The sequence below is a fragment of the Centrocercus urophasianus genome, unplaced genomic scaffold (assembly GCF_019232065.1).
Source record: "Centrocercus urophasianus isolate 14NV4802_14NV808 unplaced genomic scaffold, USGS_Curo_1.0 seq_18, whole genome shotgun sequence".
Lineage (NCBI taxonomy): Eukaryota > Metazoa > Chordata > Aves > Galliformes > Phasianidae > Centrocercus > Centrocercus urophasianus.
Window position 1 is genome coordinate 3,532,379 of NW_024884733.1, and position 23,942 is coordinate 3,556,320.

General features: G+C 38.9%; 1 protein-coding gene across 1 annotated transcript in view; it reads right to left on the reverse strand.

The window, feature by feature from the left end:
- The window catches only part of COP1 (COP1 E3 ubiquitin ligase), a 126,698-nt gene that overhangs the window by 96,854 nt on the left and 5,902 nt on the right, over positions 1-23,942 (reverse strand). The window contains exons 2-8 of the mRNA XM_042819446.1: positions 23,348-23,407; positions 21,665-21,762; positions 20,312-20,388; positions 17,419-17,538; positions 15,811-15,879; positions 5,953-6,012; positions 3,929-4,005 (exon numbers count right to left, since the gene is read on the reverse strand). Of these exons, the coding sequence (XP_042675380.1) occupies positions 3,929-4,005; positions 5,953-6,012; positions 15,811-15,879; positions 17,419-17,538; positions 20,312-20,388; positions 21,665-21,762; positions 23,348-23,391 (545 nt within the window). The 5' untranslated portion in view covers positions 23,392-23,407. The remainder of the gene's footprint in view (positions 1-3,928; positions 4,006-5,952; positions 6,013-15,810; positions 15,880-17,418; positions 17,539-20,311; positions 20,389-21,664; positions 21,763-23,347; positions 23,408-23,942) is intronic.

Consider the following 23,942-nt stretch of genomic DNA (forward strand, 5'->3'; position numbering starts at 1 on the left):
TTCTTGGTCATGAATCAAGTGGTCTGGCTGGAACACCAGTCAGGGTACCTGCAAGTCTAGGAGGATGAAATAGTGGTATTGGTGCTTAAGTATTTCTCTGAATGCTTTAAAGCTCTCCTGGAAGTAGAAGGAAGTAGAAACAGATGAGAGATGATTTTAAAGTATCGCTAGTGGCTAACTTGCAAGATGAGATTGACTGGAGTTCTGTAACAAGCAAGACAAAAGCTGCAAACAAAGAAAATCTAAGGGATAGAAATCATTATTTGCTGCTAGCTATTGCAAAGGAAAAATAGCAGAGTTGTTTCAAGCACAGTCATGGACAATGAACTTTAAATTAGGATGTGGCCACATGAAATAATGAAACACATACAGTAGATCCTGCCAGGAACAGCATGGATAAGACACTCAGCTGGAAAGCAATGAAGAAGTACTCCAGTCCGAGACAGGTATAGCAGCAATTAACAGCAAAACACACAGACTTAGGGTATCTAGTCTCGTTCTGCTGCAGGTTGTCTGGTGATGTAAAGCCTTCAGGAGTGCAGACGTCATTTCCCTAACCAGAATACAAATTCAAAGCTGGTTCTGCATGGAGCCTGAAGCCGAGTTAAGCTGGCATATGTTTGCACGTTTCCCATTTAAAAAATGGGAAGCAAATAATCAGAAAAATCAAAGTTTCCTCTGAACTCCTTTTAAGAAGCTGTAGCAGCAGGCTCAATTAGGAAATCCAGCTACACTAAAACGATGTATTTAAAAACCTGGAATGAGAACAACAACGCAGCAACCTGCCTCTGTAAATCACGTTTGTTACATTCTTATGAGATGGTAAGAGCAAATTCAGGGGAAGGAGATCAGGATTTTGGTAACTGAGGCCGAGTTACCAGGCAACTAATTTTTTTTTTTTTGTAACATCAGAATTTCTCCCCAGAAACACCTATTAGAGTGATGGTTTGTTATTGCTATTACTGCCTGAATACCTAGCCACAGAGAAGCTGCTGCTTCTATCTCCTGTTTGCACCATCTACCCATACCAAAAATAGCACACAAGCCTGTTCTGACAACCCAGAACTATTTGTTCTTTTCCCTATTCTTCCTGTTCTCTATTAGTATACAAACCCAGCAATCTGCAGTCCTGTAAACAAGTGGCATGCTATTACTCAATTGAATATTTCCTCACGCCCTGTACAAGCATAAAAGAAAAAACACTTGTTTCTTGAAGCAGAGAACGCTCTGAACATGATAGTTGTGTTTGTTTTCTTGCTAAGCGACTCAGAATGGAAGATGGGGGGAGGCACAGTAATTCCACATTTTGAAGACGTTGAGGACGCTTGAAAAAAGCAACAAACAATGGAAAGAATTAATGAAGCAAGGATGTAATTTAGAGCAAGTAGTTGAATAAGGGCAAGTCACTGGAGACCAGATAAAGCTGATTTGCAGACAGCTATGTTCTTGAGCTTTAAATTTAAAGACTATAGAATTGTTTTTGGTTTTTTGTGTTTTTTTTTTTTAATCTCAGCAGGGATCTATGATAGCCTTGTGCTATTTATGAGTTGTAGTAGTAAGTTTATTTGATTGTATTTTTTTATCAAGGTGTTTAGCATATTAACAAGTTATACTCCAATTTAATATACCACTTTAACTCAGGTAAAGTCTAAAAAAGTCTTCGCCAGTTTAACATCATTTTAACAGAGAAGTGAAACTACCTCAAAAATATTTGCGTTTCATCCTTTCTGATTCACAGCACCAATAAAAAGCACTTGGAACATTAAATATATCAGCTACCACAGAACTGGAAAAACCTGCAGATTTTAAAGCTCCTATCAGTTGTCCTGCACCCCTCTTTTCCAAGCAGGAATCACAGCTAATTTGGGAGATACTCCACAAAACTTAGACTTAACGTTAGGAAAAAGAAAGAAGAATTTCAAGTGGTAGAAGTTTCCGGAATCAGACTTCATGTAATTTAAGCCAATTCAATTACTTGTATTACATAAAACCACATCATCTGTCAGGATCAGGGAGGGATAGAAGCCACAAGAGCCAGGTAACTAAGGATGCCTGTTCAGACATTGCCTTCACCTACTACTTCCTCTTGCACTACTCACAACTACTCTTAACACAGCAATGCCATCAAGAAACAGAAAAGCAATCAGCAAATCCACGTAGTGCAGAAAGACACTATATACTTTGTGGTATATATATCACAGTCCTAGTATTATGTTGTACAACAGGAGGAGGAGAAAGAGGTTCAGACACAGCCGAGATAGAACAGAAGAAGCATAGGAAGGATCCACTAAGAAAACAGTCCCATGGTTTCAGCAGCTGCAATGGTCTGACCTACCATCATCTCCCAGCAGGCCTCAGCTGAAACTCCCTGAACTATTCAGGACACTATCTTACATCTTCAAAAGCAAGGACAGAGAACAATTGACCCTAGCACATGAAATAAGGAGGCATAAGAAATAGTAAGAAATTCTCAGTAGACTGAAATCAGCATACGTCACACACAGCAGATACTCAAACCTTCTCACAAAAACTCTTGAGCTTAAAGTGTTATTTGAGATTTCAACAGATAAAGTTCTCCAGGAGGTTGTTTGTTAATTTGCCCCAAGTAACAAAGATACATTTCTCCTCGTAAATACAATCTTCTCAGAAAAAAAAGGCTTCTACGCCTGAAGGCGCTCAACGTGTGAGGAACAAATTCAGCCCAGCTCTTGCTGAAGTTATCCCCAAGCAGCAGTGACATGAAACAAACCACAAGCAATCTGTTTAATAGCCAACAACCAGAAAACTAGCAGAATCTGACAAAAATCTCATCAGCTTCACAAAACTGATGCTTAGCAAAGCAGCAATAACCACACGGAAAACACACCCACACCCAGATGTTGGGCAAGCAGCGAAGGACAAAGCAACAAATGCTGCTCCCGTCCATCTCTGCTATATTCCTCTCCTTTCCATTAAAGCCAACTAGAACTTCCTAGAAATACTACTGATTCTTTTCTCCATCCAAAAATAGCAACTTAGTAAAAATTCCCAGCCACTAGTGCTGCACTCCATACCAACGCATTGTTCCTCCATCTCTCCAGGAGAGGAAATCTGATCGTTTCTGTCTAGCTTGCTTCTGAGCTACCAGGTTTGGAGTTGCTAATTGCAGTAATGGTACCAAGAAATTCTGTAACAGGAATCAACTGCTTACAGAACGCTTGCTATTAGAGAAATACACTTGGGAGAGGTAGGAGAGATGATCGTTTAATAACGTAACTGGGCCCTGTGAAATCAGAGCTTTCTTCCAACTGAAAAAAATGTGGCTATAAAGAGCACAGCACTTCAAACCTTGGCACATGCAACTTGGATGTAAGAAGCATCTGTAATTTTGTCATCAAGAAACCAGACTGTGCAATATTCCAGACTAAAAATCCACATTGAAAATATGTTATTAGAAAGGCATTTCATTAAATCAAAGCAGACAGTAGATAAACCGAATCAACACTATGTGCATTTTACAGTCTGATTCTGTAAGCAAGTACCTTTGGTCACTCATGCGGAGTGGAAAAGCCAGAGGACACTGGCATCTTGCAAAATTATGTTTCCATATGTCAAAAAACTGCACAATGTCCAATACATATTTAATAGTAATATTTCATACCATAGCAAAGGCTTATCACTCATGTTAACTAGCCCATCCTATATCTAAAACCATCAGCTTCTCACATCCTCTGGATTGGAGAAGACTTTTCATCCAACTGTAAGCTCAGAGAACAATCTTTTCACTGCTTTGTTCATGTGAATTTATACCAGTAAAATCAAAACATGTAAATACTGTATGGTACTGTATGGTACTTTTGCTTGTGTTTCGTGCATGGCAAGGAGAAGACTAACCATACAGCACAGCATGTACAGCTGCAGATCCAAGTTCCAAGTGGCAACTCCATACCTGTGCGAAGGTGAGGGAGCTTCAAACTGTGGCACCGTACTGTCTTCACTGACTGGGGAGTACAAGCCACTCATTTCCTGAAACAGAAAGCCAGATTACAGCAAAGCTGACAAAACATGAAGAGTAGGTACATTTCAATATATGGAATTTACATAGACTTCCTTGCATTTATTTTTTTTCCTAACAAAATAATGAACTGTAGCTTCAATTCTTCAGTTCCCTCCTGGAAGCTTCCCCCTGAAGCTGAATACCTGAAGAAACCTTGATTTTTTTTTTTCCATTTATTTTTTCTTTCAGGTATTGTTCCGGACAAACCCAGGTATCATCTAGGTTTATGGAACCACACAGCTGCAGTGATTTTTTGCCCCACAAAAGGCAGTTGTAAAGTTTATACTCAAACAAAGAGAAAACACCAGTGGATTTAGTTAACATCCAAGAGTCCCTAACCCAGCATCTCCCTTAAGCACAGCAGAACAAGCAAGCTCTAAGCATATTTTTGAGACACATGCTAACTTTTATCCAGCAGCCTTCGCAGCTATAAAGTTATGTCAGATGTAGGTCAAAGAAAGAACAGCCACAAGACAACAGGGCAAAGGTGGTATTGTGCTCCAGACTTAAAAGAGGATCTATGAGTCTTCTGTGGAGTAGGTGCACAAGGGAAACTTCACACATGAACTTGGCTTTGTCACTTCCAGTCTAAATCACTACAGTGCACCCAGTACAAGATTGTATCTTTAATCCATTTAAGAAATTGAAGCTATGCAGGATGCTGCAGCTCATTAGTTAGGGGGCCAAAATGTTCCAGGACGTTACTGTTACTTTTAGGATTCCCACTAGGTGCCCATTAGTTGTTAAGCAGAAAGTGAGATATTTGTGACAAGAGAGATCCCAGGCTTCAGGGGTCAGCACTGAGGTCACTGTCACACACTGGATACATACCCCAGCTGCAGCCCGCTGAACTGCCAGATTAAAGAGCAGAAAACCGGGTAGCTAGATATTCTCCAAGGGACCCCACAGCTTTAAGAATAGCTTCTCCTAAATTTGAAGGCCTATTTTACCAGTCTAGCAAGCTAAGGCATATTTATTTCCCAAGAGCTGAGAAAGATTCAGGGAAGCCAGCTTGAAACACACTGTTATCTGCTGAACTACAATTTGCATAGTTATCAGCTGAAGGGAAGTTCCTGCAGCTGTCAGTTCTATTTATACTTCGATAATTCATCAGCATGTGCATGAATTCAACATAAATGTAGAAATCTAAGAGGCTTTTGGGCAGTGGATGGGAGATAGGACTGACTGCTTGAGGCAAGCAAGAACAGCAGCCATGCAAACTGATTCCCAAGAAGCTCTAAGGGAAATCTACTTAGAGAGGTGGCAGAATCTGATGCATTCCTAAAACAGTTTCCTACCTCTGAATCAAAACACTAGGATGACTGGGGGAAAGGATCAAGCAGAAACCTGAAGGACTGAATGAGGATAGCAGGATTGAGCTGATGGGCTTACAAATACTTAGAGAAATAATTCTTAACAAAAAAAATCTCAAGAGGATCCTGAGGATCAGGAAGTAGCAGATGGTTTCTGTTCTGACATGCAGCAGGAGCTGATTCTGCTCCTACCCTGCCTCTGCATTATAGCTCTCTCATGCACCCCTGATGCATCTCCATTTCTACTGTGGCACGTTGCTAAGATTTAAACAGCCTATACAGACTGCCAGAATAGGGCAACACAAAAATCATAAATCACAATCAATAAATTGGCTGTTGATTTCTAGCAATTCTAAAACACTACTCACATAAAGAAATTGAAAGATATGATTACGTAAGAGCTAGGTTTCAATAAAGCCCTCCTTTACTAACCTGCAGTGTGCACGCATCAACTATGTGAACAAATTAAAGAAAGAGCATCATCTGTTCATTTTCCCATTACTGAAGCAACCGCCATAAATTTAACACATCAGCCCCACAGCAAGGCAGACAGCTTGATGGAAAAGAAAAATTGCCAGTCAGAACAACGTCTGGGCACCTCACCTCTACTCGTTTAATATCTTCTTCCAGAACACTTAGCTCCTTCTGGATCTGCTCCAGTTGCTGTGGATAAGAGAATGGGAGAAATCTAAATCAATCTGTACAGCACCGCTGCCAAGATAAATTAAGATCTTTTCAGAGAGAAACCTTAACTATTGTAACTGTGATTCAAGAGTCGCTAGGCAGATGTTCACATGTATAGATTGACATAAGTATGCACAAACTACTTTTAAGACAAAGTTGTTATCGTAAAACGGTACAAAACAAGAGCATGATGTACTTTGATTTTAAACACAAAGATCCACATCATTCAAAGTTACACTTCTACACTCCCACAGCACCTTCCATGCAAGATATTTATAACTTGTTTACAAGCACTGAACACGATCAGGCAAAGACCCCAAGAACGAGACCACAATCACTTCATCCTTGAAAAAAATATGAAATACTTAGCTAAAAAAGTATTACGAGCACTTCCCTTTCTAGCAGTTAATCTACTAATTGACAAGTTAAAGTTTCTAGTAAGATTTTCAGATTGGCAAAAACACCCAATATGACCAGGGAGAGATTTGCTCCTGGTACCAAGCAAGCGTGGCATTGCTTTAAAAGGTGCAAAACCTTGGATTACACCACAGATTCCAGCCAATCTAACCAAGGTCCATCTGTGAAAGGCTCAGAAGGAAACTTCTTCCAAACTCACCAGCCACCATTTCCTTTCCCTTCTTGGGGTCACACTTTTTTTTTCCCTCTCTAACCAGACATTGCCCTGGTTTGACTCATCACACACACAGCGAAACCCACAGCCTTGGTGCTTACTGCTTACTCCTAAGCAAGAGTATCACCTGCTCACCAGCTCTAATTCTCACTCCTCATTCAATAGACATCTCCCATCCAGACACCCACACAGCCAGTGCTCAGCCTCTCAACATTCAAACACATGCACCATACTAGGTGAGAGCTCTAAACAGACCAACCCCACCTTCTGTGCAAGCCCAACTTACCGACGTGCACAACCCTAACTAGGAGAATTAGAAGTCCACCTGACTTGCTTCACCTTGCCATAAAGATCTACAGACAGCTAGCACTTTGGCATTTGACCAGAAGCTATTATCAAGTTGGCAAGTCCACTGGAAGCGCATTAAGCACAACATTCTTTGAAGGCCAGTCACATTTTTGCCTCAATCTATTTACATCAAATTGACCAAAACTAGAATTATTAGCACTGCATTACATAAAACTCTTAGCACAACATATTCCCAAGAATGTCTGGCAAATTGCTTCTGAAGACTTATTCCCTCAAGGGCCATTAGAATGACAATCTTTTGCTTAAAGACTAAAATTCCCAGTATTGACCAGCACTGCAAATACTGGCATGCTCTGCATCAGAAAATCCATTCTTTTAATCTACCTTTTTCACATGAAGAACGCTTCTGTGCCTAAAGACAGGAGAGGATTGCTGCATTCACACCTATTTCTAAGATGGCAGCATCTTCCTTGGAATGAGATGATGCTGTACCTATATCATAGCCACCCTACTCTGAAGTCTTCAGTTCACAATTTTAGTCACAGACAGCACATGTTTAATGGTTTAAACCTAGAGTGCCACAGATAATTTACAAACCACTACATATAACAGATAATTCCATTTTCACTTGCAAAACCTACAGCAAGAATAGCAGGTGGTGCTACAGCTCCAAGATTAGTGGTAAAGTTAAATGACACTTGCACAGTACGGGCCCTGCCTGTGCTCAGCTCCAGCAGTCAAATACCATTAGTCCCCTACTTCTATAAACTTATTTAAAAAGAAGTTACAAAACCTCACTTAGAAGTTTCAAAATTACAGCAAGGAAATGAGCTATTCTACAATGGACTGGACCACGGCCAAACTAGAAGACTGAAAAATAACTGATGGCTGTTGCCATCATGTAACCAGGAGACCTTTTTATAGGCACCAGAGCAGATACACTTCATTGGCCAGCTTTTAGTAATTACTGCATAGTGCCCAAAGTACCCAAGACTTCATTTGCTGTTGCTAATTCTTTCTTCCAGCTACATTTAAAAGAGCAATCAAATTTATCAAGCAGCAGCAAGCCTAAAAATGAGGTAAGTGTGTTGCATGTTCACTTCAGGAATAGTCTTCTGACCCCATAAGCATCAAACCAGTTACCAGTACTCACACTGTGACCAGCTTTTTTGGTAGCTCAAATATCTCATGGTTCTGCTTTAGTCTACCAAAGTCCTTAAATCAGTCCATGTTCATTCCAATTCTAATCTGAAAAATGAGACGGCTGAATTATAATTGCTTGCCACTGCAAAACATTTAAGGAAAGCTAAATGAATTATAGTCCTCATAATATGCCCAGATTTATAGATCATTTGATTTTCAGTCTTGTTGGGCTCAAAAAGCAAGCCAAGTCCTATCTCACTGATGGGCAGAATCATTTCCGTCAAGCTTTAGATTAAGTTGGCATAATGCTTAGAATGAATGCTTAAACAAATGCACAAAGGAACCACTTATTATGAACTCTCAGACACGGATGCCTTCCCCAAACTGAAAGAGCCACTGTGAATAAGCAGAAGTCTTCAATTCAGCAGTTGTAACAAACTCAGTCATTTCAGCTCCACTGTGAATAAATTACAAGAAGCAGGTGTGTAACATTCTGATCCCAGAAAAAGAGCTTCAGAACATGCAAGTCAAGAACTAATGGACTGGAAAAATAGGATGTCATAGATCCGCATGGCAATTAAGAAAAACAAGCTAATGGTACAACTCAGAGCTAGTCTCCACTAAGCAAAACTTCAAAGACAAACAAGCTTATGCAGTGAACCAGCTGCACAGTATTCTAGTCAGAGCGCACAACTTGATTCCCACACCAGAAGAACAATCTCTTCCAAGTTCAGTCATTTCAGAGGCTGCTGAAAAACTAACAAAATAAAAGGTAACTACTGGCAATATCCTTGTTCAAATGAACAGACTAGGAGTAGTAGTCAAAATAGCAAGTAACAGTAACAGCCAAGGAGAGACATCACAACCACAGAGGTTAGAACAGATTCTGGACATCCTCCAGTCCAACCCCGCTGCTAAGGAAGTTTCCCTACAGTAGGTTACACAGGAAAGCATCCAGGTAAGGGTTTGAGTATTCCAGTGTACAAGACTCCACCAACTCTCTGGGCAGCCCATTACAGTGCTTTGCCAACCTCACAGTAAAGAAGTTTTTCGTCGTGTTAGCATGGAACTTTTATGTTTGTGCCAATTGCCCCTGCTTCTGCTGCTGGGCACCACTGAAAAGAGCCCAGCCTCATCCACTTCACTCCTTACCACCAGATATCTGCACTACCATTTATAATTGTGAATGAAAAAGATCCCCCTCTCAGTCTTCTTCTGAACCACGTCTCTCAGCATCTCCTGACAAGGGAAACAATCCAGCACCCTCATCATTTTTGTGGTCCCCACACAGTTACAAAAGAAGTTACCACAGTAGGTAATATATGGTCCCATAGCCTTCTTCTTACACAACTTTGCAGATCAGATTCCTTTCAGATCCCCAAGCAGTTCACGAAAACCCTCTGGTTTGAATTTGAAGCTGTCTAGAATCACAGAATTGCTCAAGTTGGAAAAGACCTTAAAGACCATCAAGTCCAACCCCATCCTAACCTAACCATATTACCCTGTGGGTAATCTACATACAAAGTTCTCTAAAATCAACTTTCAGCTCTGGTCTAAGTGTACGAAAGGACATCCTCCATCTACAGTTATGCAGTGGTAAATGCACCATCAATACCAAAATGCTCCTGACTTTCAATTCAAGAATCTAGGTTGGGATTATTAATCGCAGCTTATACAGCACTAAACACCATGGTCACAATTTGATGTCAGTTGGTTATCTAGCAACAAACGCAGCTGGGCGCAGTGGGGGAATTTTCAACCTTATGCTTTTTGTTTTTCCTGGATCAAGAACTTTCTTCATTCACTTTGCTGAATCCTAGGTGCTACCATCTAGACCAAGGCTCAGCAGAATTTCTCAGTGCCACAGAGATGGCCTGGAAACAAACAGGCAAGAAAACCTCACGAGGCAGTCATTTGCCTTCAGCCAACTGGCTTTCCAATTCTAGAAAAAGGATAAGAAAGAAGTAGCAGAAGTTACTTTCTAAGGAAATACTGAGAAATCCCCAACGTAACTCCCACTGAACAGCTTAAACAGAACTTCTGGACTCACACTTTTGGAAACAAGCTATTTTGAGTCAGCTACACTCCTACAACACTCTGATCCAAAAGCTTCATGCATTCATCACTCTGTATACAATAAAGACAAAAACTCTCCACACAACATCCTCTTTCTACATCCTGTCCTTCTACCACCTAGTCCACCGGCAAATTTGAATGTGAACTCAGTAGATCAATAACTGAACCCCAGCTCAGATACCTAGCAAGATAAGTTTCTTCCCATAAAACTCAATACCTCAAACACAGCTCAGATCAGCTTTCCCTGGAAATCAGTTGGAAGTCTCATACGCCTCAGTGTTTTCCTTCCATTACTACCCAGAGCCTGCTACACAGATCAAGTAGGCAAGGAAGCGATCTTCTGAGTTGAAAGATATTTTAGGCCCTTAAACCACAAGTTTTGACATCAAATTCCATTTGTTGACATCTTTACTGATGAAGTCTTTGCATGAGTGGAAAACAAGACAAGGTTTCTTTTGAAGCATTCTTTTTATCTTTGTACAAGTCTTTGCGTATTATTTTCATTGGTTAATTGTGGGAGATAAGCTTTTTAGACATATGAGCAGGCCACCCATAAGACCTGTCTTGATGACATATTTCTTCCCTGCAGTCAATACTTCCTCCAAATAGCAATATATTTCCTCTTAGCAGGGGAAGAGCTAACAATGGTTTGGAGACTGCATCCTCATTAACACAAAACTCCTGAAAGCAGGAGGGGGGATGGCTGGCTAACCAAGTACGTTTCACATTTGTAATTTCTCCCAAGCCCTCTTAAAATAAATCCTCCAGTTCAGGTTGTAGAGACGATGCTTTGAATGCTTGCTGACACAGTCAGGTAGAAGTACACCGCAAGAGAAAGATCACTGAGGCAGGGAACAAAACTGTTTAAACACTGAGATGGATTCCGTTTAATAAATTTATGTACAAGGCCACTTAACTCCTAGCATTAGGTTGCACCCTCCTTTCTTTAGGGAAATCTCCCCCATCTCAGTAGGGAATAACACTCAGCTATTACACACTGATATTTCTATGGTAATCCCCAGCTGTCTGTTCATACCCTTACTGCATCCTCAGCTTATCACTACAGTCAGAGCTCACGTCTAATTGAGCAGCTTAGAAATGCAAATAGATTTAAAATACCAGTTATTTAAGTGCAATGCACAGGAAAGAGTACTATAGCTATAAATTTACCTCAGGAGCCCTGGAATGTAATCAAGTCTATATGACAACATAAGAGCATGACTGATTTCTAGTTCTGTCACCTCCTCTTGCTTATTCATTAGTTCATCCTTGTGTGTATGCACAGAACAATATGATCTGACAGGTGAAGTGATTAACACAAGCTAATGACACCCCTGGAGAATTCATACTTATAATTCCCTGCAATTATCCCACAATAACTAATAACTCCTCTTATTTTTAGTATTTAACATGTTCACAGGATGGAATAATTGGAGACTGTTGGATAGATATGTATCTGAGGCTGGAAAGGGTGATGATGATTCTGAAATGCTGAGCAAGCATTCAACAACCTGAGAGGTCTTGTTTGGTAAATAGGAGAGACTTAATGTGACTTTATTAGAAATCAAAAATATAAATACAAAGAAGTGACAGCTGCCAAGAGAAGCATGAATGCACCTAGACAATACCGCCTATACAACTTGATTTGTGACATCAGTTGTTAAACTTGTTATCCACCTTGCCTAAGTGTGCTACTTCACAGAAACATTTAACAGACTCCCCATCAAGCAGCTGTGCTAAAAGTGGTTTAGGACAAATTGTATATACACACAAAATACACAGATTCATATGGTACTACCTAGCTTCATGCAGTAGTGTTCAAACCACGACAAGGTATTTAGTTAAGTCTCCTTAAACTGGTAACAGAAGAGTTTTGGTAGCAAGAGAGCTGATAACAGCAGCTAAGTGTTCAAAATGAACAAACAATCATTTAAAAATAAACAACGTTAAACTTGAATAAAGTATTTATGCAACACAGCTAAGGTAATGGCATCAAATTACTAATTTTAAAAGAGTCACAGGTTGATGTATTTGGTTTCCCTTGAGAACAGTAATAAACCATGAAGTCAAGCTTTTCATTATTAAACTTGACCTTCTAGACTCCTTGGATCTTTGATTTTAATAGAAGAGCCTGATAGATGGAAAAAAAGGGAAGTGTGCATCCAATTAACTCTGCACACATATGGAAAGGCATACAACCATGCAAAGTTTGTCTTTGAGAAAACCAGCTATTGTGGATGATCAATACACCCATCCACTATAAAACTATCCATTATTTTGTTTAGAAGATACTTTCAGGCTTCAGCCATTTGTTTTCAATCTTTTTCCAAGTCAGATTCTTCTTTCTCCTACTAGTATTGCCAAGGAGTTTTTTTTTTTTTTAAGCCGTATTGCCATAGGTCAGAAAGAAAACAAAACATAACCTTAAAAGAAAAAGAACTTGCAAATACCTTTGTGCAAAACACATGCAGTAAATTTCAGTTTGAAAGATCAATGTTTTGGAAAGTTATGAACACATCAGAACAGAATTTCTAATGGAAACTTCTGCAGGTGCTGAACTTCACATTTATCTTCTGGAGAAATGATGAAAGTGCAAGAAAGAAGCATTTGTCAGAAGACGACTACAGCAATATTCTGAATTCTTAAGTATGAGTCTGTAGAGTTTTCTTCTAGATGCAATTCCCCCTTTAATAAGTGAAGTCATCACCATTTCATGAAGGTAGGAAGAAAAAACTTTTATGAGTGAAATAAGCAGAGTTACAGGTGGTAAATTATATGCTCTGAACATGTTGTAATGAAATATTATACAAGTACACTAACTCCAGGGCAAGATCTGTATTAACTAACAAAATTGTCAGTCCCAAAGAAACTGCAGCCTGTAATTAATAAAAGCTGTTAATAAAATCATGCAATAAATAATATTCAAAGAGGCACACTAGGAAACAAAGTTACCAGGCAATTTTGTATTTCTTTGAAGATTTAAAACAAAAATTTGAAACAGACACTCAATCATACACAAAAGAAGCTGTAACTTACTGAGTGAAGTTGCAATTACTCACTCTGCAGTCATCTGTACTGGAACCAGGTTTGAATTAGTAAAAACAAAAAGAGCAGTGTTCCTTCAGACTCTCCCCACAAAAATAAAGCCTGCTTACATGACTCACAGCTCTGTCAAATATGTTAAACATTCCAGAGTCTTTGCATGTTGAGTTCCATCTTTATTTCTTAAAATCACCTATTGAAGCATCAAAAGAAACTTAAAATTTGCTAAAAGATCTGATAACCTTTCCTGTGCTTTACTGCTTATTAAGATAGTCATTTGAACCCCTCTTCCAAATTAGTACTTCAGCTTTTCTGCAGACATCTGCCTGCAGGTTAAGACTTGGATTCATCATCACCATAGGCATAGACCACATCCTTCCCCAAACAGTAGCTCCTTTGGAAGAAATCATTTGGAAAACAGAATGGAGTATTTGTAACAGACACTGCTGACCGTGGCAAAGATCTTGGGATTACTATAAAGAACCAACTGGATTAATTTAGTCTGTTGGTAGAACTGGTGTCTTGATTGATGAAAACAGTTTTTCTAAAACTTCCCTAGTAATTTTTATTTTCAACTCTTCTATCAATTGTTTCTTATCTTCCTTATTAAGTGAAAAGAAAGATTGCAAGTGGAAGTCTGACAAGGCTTCATTTCCTAAAAGATGAAAGGCAAGGCCAGATGCTAACCACTACAGCAAGCTCAGAACTGACAGGCTTGCACAAATGTCTTTTGAGATGTGACAGTCTGCATTTGATGTTAGAATACAAAAGGGGGGGGGGTTGATAAGAAACAACATCAGAAGTAGTCTTGGCAACAAGAAGGAAAACATAAGCAGGGACAGAAAGGACCTGAAACAGATCCTCTGTCCCAACAGGCTTCAGGATGCTCCCAAGGCCCCCTTCCTAGCCTTAAGAAGTGATGTTCATTACAACTGAAGCTTAGGGCAAACACAGATGATATGGGAAAGGTTTCCCAGGTGCTGAATATTATTGTCAGTAGAGGAACGCTGCACATGCTAAAAAACAAGAAAATACAGAAGCTGTGCATTTCACCCAAACATAAACTAAAGCAGGCACTAACAGCAAATTCTACTGGGAGAGTTGTTTTAACTCTTTCAGCTGCAGTAGTACAAAGCAGAGTCGTCATTTTTTTCAAGGCACTGACTTAAACATTGCACAGCTGAACCATCCCAGGACTTCTCAACTAAAGAACTCCCCAGCCAAGCTCTGTATCAGCCTCCCAGACAAACTGAGTTACTGTGAAACTTGGGCAATCTCTCAGTCCCTCAAGCTGCACCGTATCTTCACAGTAGGTACTTACTGAGTGCAGTTGGACAGTGGCCAGAGCCCACATTAGTTCTGCTGTGAAGGCAGGTCAAATTTGTGACATTATCTGCATAATCCTAAATATTACATGAAAAAAATGATAGCAGACATACAACACTCCTCAATCTACAGAATAACTATTAAAAAAAAATGAAAGCTTAAAGATGTCTTAGCAGTTTCAAGCAGTGCTCAAGTCTCTGCTGTTTAAACAAGATAAAAACACAGGAATATGTATTTCTTTCTTAACATCGAGGGCTCAGACAAATAGCTTCATATTTAACAAAATAAGTGGACATCTTCACTGACACCTCTAGTATAAGATACTCAAGATATCCTCTAGCATTTGTTTTCCTTAGAAGATCAGGTATCCTAATCAGCAACATTGTCACCACTTCTCAGGTGAGGCTTCCCCTTTTTCCTGTTACCTCTGTTGGTGGTTCTCATCAGAAGGCCATGGATGTCTATTTGCAGACAGGTTCAGGATAACTTCCTTTGGGAAGTTTTGTGTAAACAAATCCTCATGCCACTCTGAACAAAGTCGCTCATGTGCATCACCTTTACGTGATTCAAGTTTGCTGCAGACATGCTGTTGGGTCTCAGATTTGTCTTTCAACAAAAACAGTGCCTCCAGAAAGCTCATTCTTTTGTGGTTTTCACCATCATTTCTGTAGGTTTCTGAGAAATTTCTGCTACCAGAGCGTATACTATTGCATGACAGTAAGCAACAAGTTCCAAACCATGAAAGACAATGCATGATATGGAAACAACTTTCATTCCTTGAGACATTCATTTTGAGACAAGTAAGAAAAGAGCACAGACTATTCATTCTTTTTTGACACAGCATTAGTCATGGCATTCGATACTATCAAATTAAGACAGACCACAATTTCACTCCTTCTCAGTCTTACAACTTTTCCATCACAAAAGAAAACAACTTGAAGAGCTTGGTGAAGCATGTTGGAAGAAGGGAAATAACTCCATGACAAAATAACTTGAGGATAAAAGTTCTACATTAAATTCACATCAGCATGAGACAAAAAAGGCAAAAAAAAAAAAAAAAAAAAAGCTGTCACGTGGTAAATATATTAGATTGCAAGGAAAATTGTTTGTCCTCTGCACGAGGACTTCCCAAACGTGCCTTGCTTTATTTGCTGAGATAGTGCCAGACTTCCACATCACTTAAATAGAAATGAAGTGACAGAAAGCAGCAGACACCATCTCACACACTGAAAAAAAACAAAGCACATTACCTCTCGTTTGTTTCTTCTGGCAACTTTGAGAAATTCCATAAGGATCTGCAGCTGGGCAGCATGGGACTCCTGTAAAATAATAAATAAGGGTGTGCAACTCTTTCATAGTACGAGAAACAAGCATTCATACACAGCATTCATATATTCACTTAGCAAAGAAACAGCTTTCATTCAGAGATGAGGACAAGAAAATGGATTATTAAGGCAGTTTTAAGAACAGTAGTTTTACTTGCCTCACAGGTTTTAAAGATTTTGTTTGGTTCATGACAAGTTTTAACACGAAAGAAGAAACCCTTGTAACAGTTCTTGTTTGTATATTTCTGAAGGCTTACTAAAAAAAAAAAAAAAAAAAGGAAGCATTTATTTTTTTTCCCCTTCTGCTGCACATGAAATTGTTTTTGGAATACCCTTTTTTTTTTTTGCAAACTTGTCTATCCTGGAAGATCGTTAGCATTCACTTCTGCAAATAGCACACTGAAGTATGAAGTACTTCTATGAAAAACATCTCCCAAAACGAACAATTATTATGTAAAAAGACATGACAGCTGCTGAAGATTCTTCCTGAATGGAAGACAAAGTCACTGATGAAACTAAAACATGTATTTCTAGTCTTTCCATAATAAGTTATCTCCATCAAACTTTGGCTTAATAATTACACCCAAATTTGCTAAAACCTTAAAAAGAAGAGGAGAAGGAGGACCGCAAGAGGGAATTAAAAACACTTCAGAATACAGTCCTATAGTTGTATTCCAGTACTCCACAGTTCATTTTCGCAGTCTGCAGAAACATCCGCCACTGAAAGACTGTGAGCATTCAGTCTATAAAGTTCAGGACATCAACACACACAGCCCATTAAGGGCAGAGGGCACAGAAAACATAAGGAGATTAGGATTACAAGGAAATAATTTTCTCCCCTGTAATTTTCTTATTCTCTCCCTACTTCTGTGACTGTAATTAAAAAGTAAAGCAAGTAAACGCAAGAAAAATGCAGTCAAGCATTCTTCAAGTGTAAGAGGATGGCTTTTACTTTGTTTTTTGAAAGTTAAGTACCCTTACAAGATTTTCCTGCTCAGAAGTACTTATAAGCTCAATCACGTTTCTTTGTTTCACATTTCACCCAAGTGACAAACAGGCTTGAGAACAAAGAGGTTTTACTTTGAAGCTAGAAACTATACTCCCACCCTGTCATCACCAAACAACAGCGAAAGAGTTAGGTACAAAACTTCACCCCCATGCCCCAAGAGAGGGCCGTAATCTGGCTCGAATAAATATTTTTTGTGTTACTCCCCCACTATCAGAGGCACAGACTGAGTAAATATTGATTCTACAGGAATAAGATACACAATTTCCAATACAACTTTTCCTCACCATTTCAATCCTACTCAGACTTCCCTTGTCCAAAGTTTGTAACCCAGTTTAATTTAGAAGATCTAGCTCTTGTAACTGAAAATGGTCATCTGAAACCAATGGCATGGAATGGCTACATACCTAACTTTCCCAAACCAATGACATCGCTGATCAATCACAGGAACAGCTTGCTTTGCTCTGCACAGATCTTCAAACTGTCTTAATATATATAAAGGCACAAAAAAAAAACCAACCACTTACTGCTTCTAATTGCTTCTTCTTTTGTACCAGCAGCTCCAGCATCAGGTTGACATTAGCCAAGTCAAGATTGTCTTGATCAGTTCCCAACAAATCTTGAATTATCTGCCACCTGTGGCCATTCTAGAAAGAAAATGAGAGACATTGGACAGAAGGTTCAAGAAATTCAGGGCTATATCCAGCAACAAGTACCTAAACTGCACTATTTCATCCCCTTGTAAAAAATTTCAGAGCAGTTTTTGGAAATCAAAATCCCCAGCTCTCCCACATGTGCAGGAAATAGCTCTTCTGTCCCACTGCTCTGTGTAACTGCTTATCTCGTTTGGAAGATATTTTGAGAATCCGTGCTTTATGAGAATACTGCTACTGCTAGGAAAAGATTATTACACAGCCACAGTTTTATTTGATTTGTGCCCTAGTTTTTGAGAACATATTTCTACGGGGAGGAAAAGAAAGCATGTTTATGGAAACTCAGTTGAATTATATCTACCTGAAATATTGTTAAGTGGCAATACCTTTCAATTTTTTTTAACCAAGGAATACGTAAAGCCTTTATGCTAAATACAAATGGAAGAAAGTAGCATCAGCCCATTTCTTTTATGCCCCCCCCTGCCCACACTATTCCTCTTAAGTGTATTTTCATGGGAAACACAAGAGCAGGAAAGAAGATGGAGCCCAGCAGGCTGATCTTTTCATCCAACTTGTTAGAGCTGAAAAGGACTCCTTGGAGAGCAAGCACTCTACTGTACAGCCCAGACTCCCTTCCCTAAAGGTTGTTTGCCCTTCTTATCCTCAGTAAAGTTAGGCATAAAAAGTACCTTTCAGAAGAGAAAAAGCTGAATTACATGTTAACACCAGCATAGCTTTACATTAGGAAGACTCAGGATGCAGCTGAAAGGTATTTGGGCCTCCTAATACCCAGAGCTGGATCAAAAACCTTGTCCTCAAAAGCTATGACACTAAATCAAGATATTTAGGTTTGTAAGAACTAGAAGTGCCTTCCAATCTAAAGCAGACATTTTCTAAGAAGCTATAGAGTATTTGTATTGGCTACATTAAGACAAATAATGTAACATCCATATAGAACATTATTCCTTTTTACACAACACTTAAAACCTGTGGGAACAGCACAGACAAAAATCTCAATTTCAATCTGGAACAACTAGAAAAAAAATACATGTATAACTTCAAATCAAGTCAATATGCTTATAGAGAAATTTTAAATAATACAACCTAGAATAAATTTCAGGGTGTACTTTTACTCTTCTAAGAATGGAAAGAAAGAACAAGCACCAGATTCATGAAAAAGAGAAGTTAACAGTGAACTTGCTGAACTACTGAAGATTTTTATTTATTTAATATTTTGAAAGGACAAAAAAAGAGACAAAATATTAACCTGAAAATTATTAACCTGGAAATAAATTCCTTCCAGAAACAGAAAGTAATTGGAACACCGTTCAAAGGCTCGTCAGGCTCATTAGGTAAGGAGAAAGAGGTATTTGAGTAAAATGAGATGTACAGAGAAAGAAGGACTCATATTTGCAGATATCAGATTCTAGAACTGCACTTTCAGTATGGACAAGAATGCTGTAGATTTGTTAATGCTACACACAATGTGAATCTTGCCTTAGCCACCACTGAAGGGACCAGAAAACTGTCCTTACGTACTGGTGCTATTACTTAATGGATTCTACTAAATGATTTAGAAAGTTTCAGAGATCCCTTAATGTGGTTTCTTCAATTAACGAGACAAATCCACTGCCAAGAAACGGCACTCAGCACAGGATTCATTTGCCGTAACATGTCTCAACTTCCTTTATTACATTTGATGTTAAGAGAACAGGCACATTAAGCAACACATGCAGCATCAAGGCTTCTTGTTTTAGAAGACGTGGTATTTTTGTTTGCTGGCAAAAACATAATAGCGTTTTTGGAGTAAGGTCATAGTTGATTTTCCACTTACTCACAGTTATCTAACATAGAAGCATCCACAAGTATAGTTTTAATGGTGCACTGTGAGAAAGCAGAATTGATTTCCAAAAAGCTGCTGCACATTCCTTCAGGTTAGCTGTATGAATTTTAAAGCTAGGTATTAAATCCCTTCCATTTTATCTTCAGTAGAAAATGGGTGGTAAGTAAGCCAATGAATCTTGAAAGCGTACTCTTTTCTGAAGCATATTGGTGCTGGAAGCATTGTTTTCTACAGTGTAACCCCTAAATTAATAAGACTTCAATAGAGATTTCTTTTTTTTTTTTTTTTTTTTTTTTTTTAACTGAACATATTTATTTTGCATCCTTATTTACGAGTTACAGAAGCCAAGGAAGGAAACTGAAGAACTAAGACAAATATTATGCAAGTTTTCTGATTAATATCATGTACTGCTCTGAAATGTACAAAAGCATCCACTGCTACAGTAGAGGGATTTCCTCTAGAGAACACAGCTCAGCCTAAATTGAACTCTGATTCCACAACATGAACAAAGTCTACAAGAGAACCAGGCAGTTGTATCTGGGATCAGAGCCAGTACAGCAGTACTCCAAACACATCTTTCTCCCTCTTGTGGTTAGTATTATCCTTCCTTCAATTTCTTTTTAGAACCTAACCTCTCACACATGATCAGACAAGCCTCTATTACTTATTAGTCTTAATGTAGTAGCCATTTCCAGCACTGAATAAAGATGGTTACCTTTAAATAAGTGTGTTTTCACTGGTAGTTTCGCAGGTTATACTCAGTACATTTCATGACATACAGTGCCACTGATGTTGGTGTTATTCTCCCACAGAGCATATTAAAACACCAGCTTGATGATATATTCTCTAACAAATTAAGCCCCATAATGACAATTGTTGTACAGAATATTTAAATAAATATAAAGTAAGAAAGGTTGAACATACGGTGCTACTCACTGAATGGTCCAGTTTGAATCGTTTCTCCTCAGATCTCTGTTTTTGTTTAAGAATAAGTTCATTAACTGGGGAAAAAAAAAAAAGAACAAAAACAAAAAACAGGTATCAGAAGAGAGATTTAAGAACTCAAAATATGAGAAAATCCATCCCAATTTTTATTTTCAATTACACAGACAGTTTACTAACAACTAAAACAATATGAAGTTACAGACATTTTTCTCTAATCAACTTACTATCTGGACAATCTTCTGCAAAGGGTATAAAGACACATAAGAAGTCATCAGCAAATATAATGCCTACACATTAACAAAATTGCTCCAGTTCATTTTTCTAAGCACCAGTGTATCTGTCTTGGAACTGAAAAACACATCACAGAAGAGTCTGAAGGAGACAAAACATCAACAGGTTTACTACAGGCCAAGAACAAGTGCAGCCAAACAAAAACTTTCTCCTTCATATCACTCTGTTCATTGCTTAACATATTTTATTTCACACCAGTATTGTAAAGAGACAGAAGTAAGCTCACCACTCTCCCATACACACACTTCTTTTTCTCCCAAAGCAGACCCCTTAACTGTAAGTGTACAGAAACAATGCTTCAGCCTAACATACCCTCCACAACTTGCCTTAGCACCACCTTCAGCACAGCATGCTTGGGGCTAAGTCAGGGTGCCTGTTTCTGAAACATCTGTTGGCTACTGTGGCTCAGAGGCTATTACTAAATGAATACCCCAGCTATGAAATCAAGATTGGTTCTATTTCGATATTTCATACTCCAACATGTTGCCCTCGGATCTTTTCTCCTTGTAACACAGTATTTAACTATTCCCCTTCTTTGTTTCTGCAGCAATCAAGTAGCACTGTGTATACAAATATTTTCTGCATGTAATTTAGACACAAAGATGCATCACATGAGCCACACTGTGGCAGTCAAAGTAGCACCATTCAGCCTCCCCACATCAGCATCTGCACTTCAGAAACAGCGCAAGTTCTTGGTTATTAAACAAATGACAGCACAAGAAATCAGAAGTAATTATAGAGATTGAAATCTCTACTCACCATAAAACATCATCATCTCGCTGCTGTTCGCATGCTATAAAAAGCAAATCACAGTCTTGCTGCCATAACTCAGCATACAGAACTGCTGGAGGCAGTGGAGTATTAACAATTTATACTACCAGCCACGTGTATTTATTTATTTTAAAACGCAGTTGACCAAAGGGCTGATGCTTGGACTTCATTTTCAATCTCTGCACGTGGGTTATTTATAGGATGAATTTACAAGTACGTATCTCCCATCACAACAAAGATGTTACTTACACAAACAAACCTAGAGCTCACCTAAGAAGTTGGGATAAAGATGATCTATGTTGTCCACAACATAATTACATTTGGGACATCTGTTGTTGTCTTCCAAGCTCTGGTGAATACATTTGTAGCTATTAAAAAAAAAAAGAAAGAAAATAGAAGAAGAGAATAAACAGAAAATAAAAAGGTACACAAGCACAAAGGAAATCGTATAAACCTTGGATAACGTGTACTTCCTTTGGATGGCTAGTTAACAGCTGCATTGCCAAGATGCTACAGTGGAGTCAAGGCATTCCAGTATTGACAAAGGGCAGGCTACAGCAAAAACTGGAGTTGGCAAGGATTACAAAATTGTGTTTAAGTACTTCACTCATTTATTTCAGTAAGAATTGTGACAACGTGGCTACTTCAGTCATGCTTGTGTCTTGAATTCATGCTCCTTTTCCACAGCTAGAGCAGGCAGATGAGCTGCATTATTCAGAAGCAACTTTTTTACATCAGCCAAATACTTTGCAAGTGACACTGAAAGCTACTGCACATTCAGATAATACTGCACAGACCTCTAAAAGAGTCTCACATTTCTCCCCCCACCTCCCAGTGGTTGTTCTTAATGCAAGGCACTCTGAAGGTGCTGTGATAAACTAGTTAGCTATTTGAGGGATGGACTAAAAAGATGCACTTCAGCACAGAGCTAAAGAACCTCACTCCCTACCAAGCTTCAAGTCAACTGAAGAAAGAAACATCCAATGATGCATCATTGCTCTCTTGTACCTAAATAATTGTACTCTAATGCCTTTCATCTTGGACTTCTTAAAAAGAATCCCAGTGATCTGTAATGAAGCGTTATGTACAAAGCACAGAGTCAAGTGTTACCTTACCTGTATGCAGGACAAAACATAGCCTAAAAGCTAACAGAATCTGCTTCTTAAGGTGATTGTTTTATGCTCCTAAAATACTACTAGTAAAAAGTAGGAGATTATTTTTCTATTTAACAGGCACTGTAAGAGTGTAGTACACACCAGACATTAAAACCTCATGGGCCAACACTTATTCCAATCCTTAGCTGAAGCCAGGGAAGCAGGCAACTCCAAACCTGCACCTGGAGGGTTCTTGTCCTTCAAACATTTGCTGCTTGTGAAAGCCTGGGATAACACACTGAAAAATACATGAACCTCAAGCCAATCTGATGTAACAGCTTCCTAGTAAGCATTTTGCAAAGAGAAAAATATAAAGGAGTGAATAAAGAAGCAAGCCTGAAGCATACCCTCTCTCTTAGGTTCAGCAGAATTGCAACAGATAATGTGAAGGCCTCTTCAAATTGTGTAAGGTCTCGCCAAAAAGCAAAGAGGGCCTGCCAACACCAACACTGGCTTTCATGACCTTTATAACAGCAACACCCACTGCATTAGATGGCAGTAGAAAAAAACCTTTTCATTTCCAACAGAAACAGCTCTGACCCTGGACATGGAGTGCTACCAACAGTTTACAACCATTTTTTTCTTTACACAGAAATATGGTAGCATTAAGCTTCATTATAAATACTTAGGAGAATTTTTTAGTCTAACTGGTGGTAACCACCTCTTAAAACTTGATTTCAATGTCTTCAATGTAAGGCCAGAAAACAGAAGGAACAACTCACAAGGAAAGTGATCCACAGCAATGTTAGGTCTCAAGCACCATACAGGATGGATGATCTGTGCAATACAAAGATCTTACCAGAAGCTGTGTCCACATTTTGTCATGTAGGCTTCTTCAATCATATCAAAGCAGATGGGACTGAAAAAAGAAAAAACAACCCAGTTATGTTTTTCTAAAGTATTATTAATCTGAAGCAGCCACACAAACAAGTGTAATCTTTTATGTTTGTAAAATAGAAAAGAACAGGAAAAAAAAGCGCAACAGCAACTCGACAGTATAAAGATCAAAAGGGCAATCAACAGTTCTTTGAACTCTGAGCAATACTGCAGCTTGCTACAACTGGAAACCAGGTACGTGTTCACCCTTGAAGCTTTCAACAGTTGTAAACCACTCAAAGCCAGAGCACCAATGACAAGCAAAGAACCTCCTGGCCAATTCAAGCTGACCTTAGACTATTTTTAACATAAGTTATGTCTAGGTGACACCAAGATCAGTTTTTAATTCTGTTTTTTTCAGCCAACAGCTAGGCACAATTAAAAGAAATGACTCAATAGTGATGGTATGAGAATCAGCTGTAATAAACTTGAGGCACAGGTGCCAGTGAGGGCTGTGCCCTGCAGCGCACACCAGACAGCAGGCAGAGCAGGAGGACACCTGGAGTTACATACTGCAA